At 41.2% G+C, this 5,748-nt stretch overlaps 1 protein-coding gene across 1 annotated transcript in view; it reads right to left on the bottom strand.

Moving 5' to 3' along the window:
• LOC104489940 (EH domain-binding protein 1-like) overlaps positions 1-5,748 on the bottom strand; it is a 125,705-nt gene that overhangs the window by 80,969 nt on the left and 38,988 nt on the right. The window contains exon 4 of the mRNA XM_010132164.1: positions 112-165. Within this exon, the coding sequence (XP_010130466.1) occupies positions 112-165 (54 nt within the window). The remainder of the gene's footprint in view (positions 1-111; positions 166-5,748) is intronic.

Here is a 5,748-nt window from a genome sequence, read left to right as displayed (position 1 = left end):
GTGCGCCAGCTCCAACTCTACTCAAGCCTTTTTCAGCATCTGGATACCTTTAAACTTTAAAATGACTAAGTTTTACCCATATAAAAAAGCCATAACAACATTCCAGCTTACATTCTCTATGACAAACGTCCATTCTTTGTCCTCAAACTCTTCAGCGTGGGGATCCTAGAAAAACAAAGCAGAGAATTTAAGTCTAAAAATAATCCAGGGTCCAAGAAATTGCAACTCACCCAAGATTTTGATACACTCACGAAAATATTTTTTCCATGAAGTTGACAGAGGAAAATATTTTAGCTGGGAGGTAAGCTTCAAAGGGACGCAAGATCAACAAGATGACAAGCAAGATGGGGTAAAACTGCCAGTGAGGATTTCATAAAGACTCCTACAGATACAACCACGAAATCAATGCTGATATAGGCCTGCAATTCTCTTCCCTTTCATCCACAGGAGAAAGAAAAAAAGGAAAAAACAAAGAAAAGAAATCTCTCTTTAATTACAGTTCCTCCCAAACAAATACAGCGAATCTACACCCTGCAGGAGAACAGTGGAGGAAGTCACTGCTCCCAGTGATGCTCAGCAGGTATCACCCCAACCTCCTTCACACCCAGACTCTGTCGGCACGAGCGGAGATACTTTGCATTTGTTTCCAGTTTAATGAGCTTTCAGTCCGGTGGTGTGGTCTGTGGTGGTGTTATCTGAAATTAAGGTAATAGCGGAAACATGAAGTCATCCCCTTCACGCCTCTAGCAAGGGTCCTACTTTAAAATACTTCTTTTAAAAAACCCAACCACTAGTTTATCATCCAATCCCAGTTCTGAACAAGTGTGACTAGGTAACTCCTGCTGCTCTTGCCAAACAGCCCCTCACACTAAGAGAACGTGGCTTTAGGCTTTCTTCAGACATGAAGCCTTATTTTGCTACACCTCAATTTCAACCTGTCAGTTCTGGTTATAGGAAATCACTCGATTATTCCTTTGCCTCTGACACTTGCAGATTGCTGTCACTTCCCCATACCCAGCATTTGCCATCATCACCTAGGAAAGCCCTCAGCACCTGCAGAGCTTTTCTCGCTGTGATGTGGAACCTGCTCACAATACTACACCAAGCACTGCACCTGTTCTGTTAACAAAATGGACCAAGATATTTTGCTTCCGCTGCATTTATCTCCTCCATTAGAACCACCTCCCCTGTCTTGCCAGAACGCTACACGCCTCACATTCAACCTTTTAAACTCAGCCAACCTTAGCCTTTGCTTTAGCCATCCTTGCTCCTCTTAACTTTGCCTTGAGGTCAGACGCACAGTGAGTGCAGGTACTGTATCACAGCACGACAAATGAGTCTTTCAACTGGTTCTCATCAAAGGTACATAATAAAAGATTTTCTAAGTAAAGAGTTTACAGAGAAAATAACCACCTGAAAAGAATTACTTTCCTCTTTTCCTAGCATACGAAAAACTTGGAAAGTGTGCTCTTAAATAAACCAAGAAGTTACTAGAGACTTATGTCAAAACTGATGATTTATTTTGATAAACGAACAATTTCGTATGTTTTTGGTAAATCGGAATAATTAAAATACTGCAAATGGGTGTAAAACCCAGAATGTACCATTAGCCACAGGGATAGAAAGGCAAGTAGATACACACAAAATTGTACTGAGCTATCTCCACGTTCCAATTAATGTACTTGCAAATATCAGATTATGTAGTTATATATCAATCACATTAATCAGGTTTGCGGAATTCTGCTTAATGAAAACGAAGTGCATGATACCTGCTGCTTTGCTGTATCCTATATGAATTCTAACGATATAATTTTCTGTAATCCAGCTATTAAATACTAATCATTTCCAAGCGTTAACCTGGGGCAATTACCTTTTTGTTTAATTGCTTCCTTTGATACAGCATAAAACGACATAATGAGATTTAATGGGATCATTAATCACTTTATGTTTTAATAAGCTGCTCCATAATAAATGACTAAACTCTTAAATATTTCATCCTGCTCAATTTTTTTCTTAACTCCCCCAAAAGCTATTAATGCAAGCTTGCAGGTCTACCAAAACCTGCTTCCAAAGTCAGGGCCCAAGATTTTATCCCATCTAACAAACAGTCCATCATCATTTTGTCCTATGCAAGACAATAATCTGTAAAGAAAACCAATGCTCTCCTACCAATGGCAATAAGCTGATTCACTCCTCCAAAGGCTACAGACTCTACCAAAAGTTCAGGGAGTATGGAACATGCTAGGATAGGGACACCTTGCACAAGTGTAAGGTATTTCCGATTTAAAGACAAATCCAGATTCATGTTTAAGAGCCACATTTCTCGTCAGTCTTAAAATGCCACTAGAAACAGGAAATCCTGAATAAACTTACACACAGAAGACTTGGCATTTCATTGCCACAGAGAGGCAAGCAGCTTCACTCTTCTCACTAACGGGCTTATTTTAGGAGCCTGGGATGCACAGTCCTATTCCTAGCTAACTTACTACTTTATTATGTGGTCAGCATTAACAGGTACTTGTATGATTATAGTCACAGTGTCTACTGCAACTACCATGTCACCCTTTGAGCTAACATTTCCATGTGTGGGCTTCATAAGAAGTGATGTTTCCATAAATCTGGCTAATCTTCCATCTTATTTTGGATAGGAAGAGGGTAAACACCAGTAAAAAATCCTAACGCCAGATACTTCCCTCACTGGCTAACCCATATTCTCCGTTCACCTCCCACATAAAACTTGGGTGATTAATTTAGCAAACTGTTATTCGAGGGCTCTATGGCTGACTACTCCTTAGGACAAAACATGCCATTGCACAGAAGAACAACCGTAGGAGTAACAGTTAGAGCAGCCTTTGGAATTTTCCCTGTAGGAAAGCCCTCCCTATAAACACAGCACACAAAACCTCACCTCACCTGCAAGCAGGCACAAGTCATCGCTGAAAATCCTCCGCCAGAAACACCCACTGACCAGTTACAAACAGACCTCATTCCCATCCTCCCTCCGGAAAGCCAATGATCATTAAAGTTACTTCAAAAAGCTCAAGCAGCAAACTGTCTCTGGTATTTTTCTCAGCCGGAAACTGCATTATACCTCACTGTTACACAAAGGGAGTTGGCAAGAGTCTTCTTTATTTTTTAATAATGTATATTTTCTTTACTAACATACCGCAGATGCAGAACTATGTTCTGTCCAACATTCGTTAGGTTTTTACCTTGAACTGAAAACTGTTGAGTATTTGGGCAAATGGATCGAATGTCTTATTGTTCCTCCTCATTTTAATGTGTAAAAAAAAAATCATCTATGGGGCCCCATTTTCCTGTTTCTCTTGCCATATGCATTCGCCTCTCGGTATGACACTCCTTTTCATATCTTCAACTAAGTTATAGAGCATTCTTTTTTTCCTACTCTTTTTCTTTCCTGTTTTTTATCCTGGTAAGATGAGTTTAGTGTTCAAAAGTAATGCTCAGTGAGAAGCAATAGTAGGGAGTTGTGCAAAGGACAGGACATCACCTTATGGTTCTCCTACAGCGAGACGCTCAAGTGTTTCTCCAACTCTTAAGAGCAGTAGGGTGCTTTGGACCACCAGCACAAACCTAGACCACCTTGTTTTCCCAGTAACTGTGCTAAATACTCTTCTAGACATATGCTGGCCCTTAACAAGCTCAGTCCCACAAATTTTTCTCTGCAATTCCATCCATCAGCTTCTTTCTGTGACCCCATTCTGCCCATCCACATGCCAACTACCCCAAACCAGACAACTCTTCCGGGCTCAGGCAAGGGAAGAGCAACAAGGAAGGTGTCGGTTACATTTTTCTGCTCTCTGTTACCAGTCATTCATCAGCCCATTCCCCAAGGAGCTTTGTCAAGGACTAAATCCTTTCTGGAGGGTAGAAGGTGGTTTCAGAAGACTGAAGAAAGGATACCCCTCTCCAGTAGTTTAGGTTACCTCCAGAGTTATTGTGGTATCTCTTGTAATAGGAATGAAAAACATCAGCAAATAAGGGACTGCTCCTTCTCCTCAGAAGCAGCCAGAGCAGGTGGGGAAGATCTTCATACTGTTAGTCCCTTCCTCCCTTCCTTCCCCATGCTTCTTCCCTAAGCTTTCCTGGCTTTTGAAGCTTGCCTTTCAATTAGATCACTTCATACCAGCCTTAATCTTCGGTCTTTCTTCCTGGGGAATAACTACTTAAGGACTGTCATAGTGAATCACATCAAATGATGACAGGGTATGTGGTCTTCCTCTACCAGTGACCTACAGCAGATGCTCCGGGTACTCCAGCATCTGTCCTCAGCTTTTGTACTTGAAGCTGCAGAAGACTCAAAATCTGACCCAATTCTTGTCGCTTTCAATGCTGCTTACAGAGGTCTGATTAGTCTAGAAAATCACATACAGCTCTGGTCAGCTTTTGTTGAGCTTCCAGAAAGCAGCGAGCTGTGAGCAGACTGGCAGAACTGTCCCTGCACATAACCACACCAAGCTCACAACAGCTCACACTTTCCTGTGAAGCCTCTGGGCTAGAAAAGCAACAGGGACTGACTTTTTTTTTTTTTAAATATATTTTTTACAGTTAGTCTCCTTTTATCATCTCTTTTATTCTTATTTTATTGATAAATATTTTTTGTGTGCTTAGAAAGCCATGCCTTTAAAAATGTGTTTGTCAAACTCTGGAATGACAAGCTGGTAATCTTCCCTGTTGTTGCAAAAGAACCACATATATTTCTGACAAAACAAGTGGGGTTTGTAATCCAATAAAGCAAAGTCCACACTTACTCCAGAAGAACAAATATTTTTGTTTGGCAAGTTCACTTTGCTCTAATGACGCTGCAGTTCAAATCAGTGAATTGATGTTCACTTCGCTTTGCGAAAAGCATGGGGCTTGCTTGGCAGGGCAAATTTCTCATTCCAAACCCCTCTCAGATGATACAGGTGTGTGTTGGTACGTAAAACCACAGAAAAGCATACACGCTTTCATACGTGATGGCTAAACCTTGCTCTAAAAATGAGCTTCTGGAATGCAACCATGGCAACAACAAAAACTGGGAATTCAGCTTTTCTGGCACTTGTAGATCTTTCCGTGAAAGCACTACAAATCATAGACTTAAAATGCACAACAGGCTTATTGTTTCACAATGTTTCTTTCTCCCCATTTTGGTTGAAAAACCCAAGGCACAACCAAACAGCAGCGCAGGGCATGGCACAGGAAGAAGCTGAACTTTCAGAGCAGATGGAAGTTTTTATGTAGCTGATGCTTCGGCCAGCTGGATGGGCAGGAGCTAGAGCTAGTCAAGGGATGCTGAATCAATACATCCCATTGATGCTTTTCCCACGTGATTCCAGAGCATTACAAAATTTTACCAGCAGCCCAGAATTAAGCAAAATGAAACTAAAAGGTTTTATTTGTTTAAAATGGAAGTTCTACAAACTAAGGTTATAGGCTCTTCAATACTTAGCTCTGCTTGCCGAAGAATTACAAATACGTTGTTGGAAACCAGCTAATGCCCCAAACGATAATACAAACTATCTCGACTGCTGCCTGATCACAGGCGCTTTGCTAGCCAGCTCTGAGTGTCCACAGGTGACTGGCGGAGAGGATATTCTTAACATTCTCATCAGCACTTGAAAGCTCAACTTATCTCCTAATCCTATCAGCAACACATTTCAACAACCACTTACCAATGCAGAGTCACTACTGTGTGAAGCATTTCCCCAAACACGTAGCTGTCAGTTCTGGAGGCCGCTCTTTCCC

This window comes from Buceros rhinoceros, unplaced genomic scaffold (assembly GCF_000710305.1).
Source record: "Buceros rhinoceros silvestris isolate BGI_N320 unplaced genomic scaffold, ASM71030v1 scaffold6380, whole genome shotgun sequence".
In the NCBI taxonomy this organism is placed as follows: domain Eukaryota; kingdom Metazoa; phylum Chordata; class Aves; order Bucerotiformes; family Bucerotidae; genus Buceros; species Buceros rhinoceros.
This window is presented reverse-complemented; position numbering and strand designations above follow the sequence as displayed.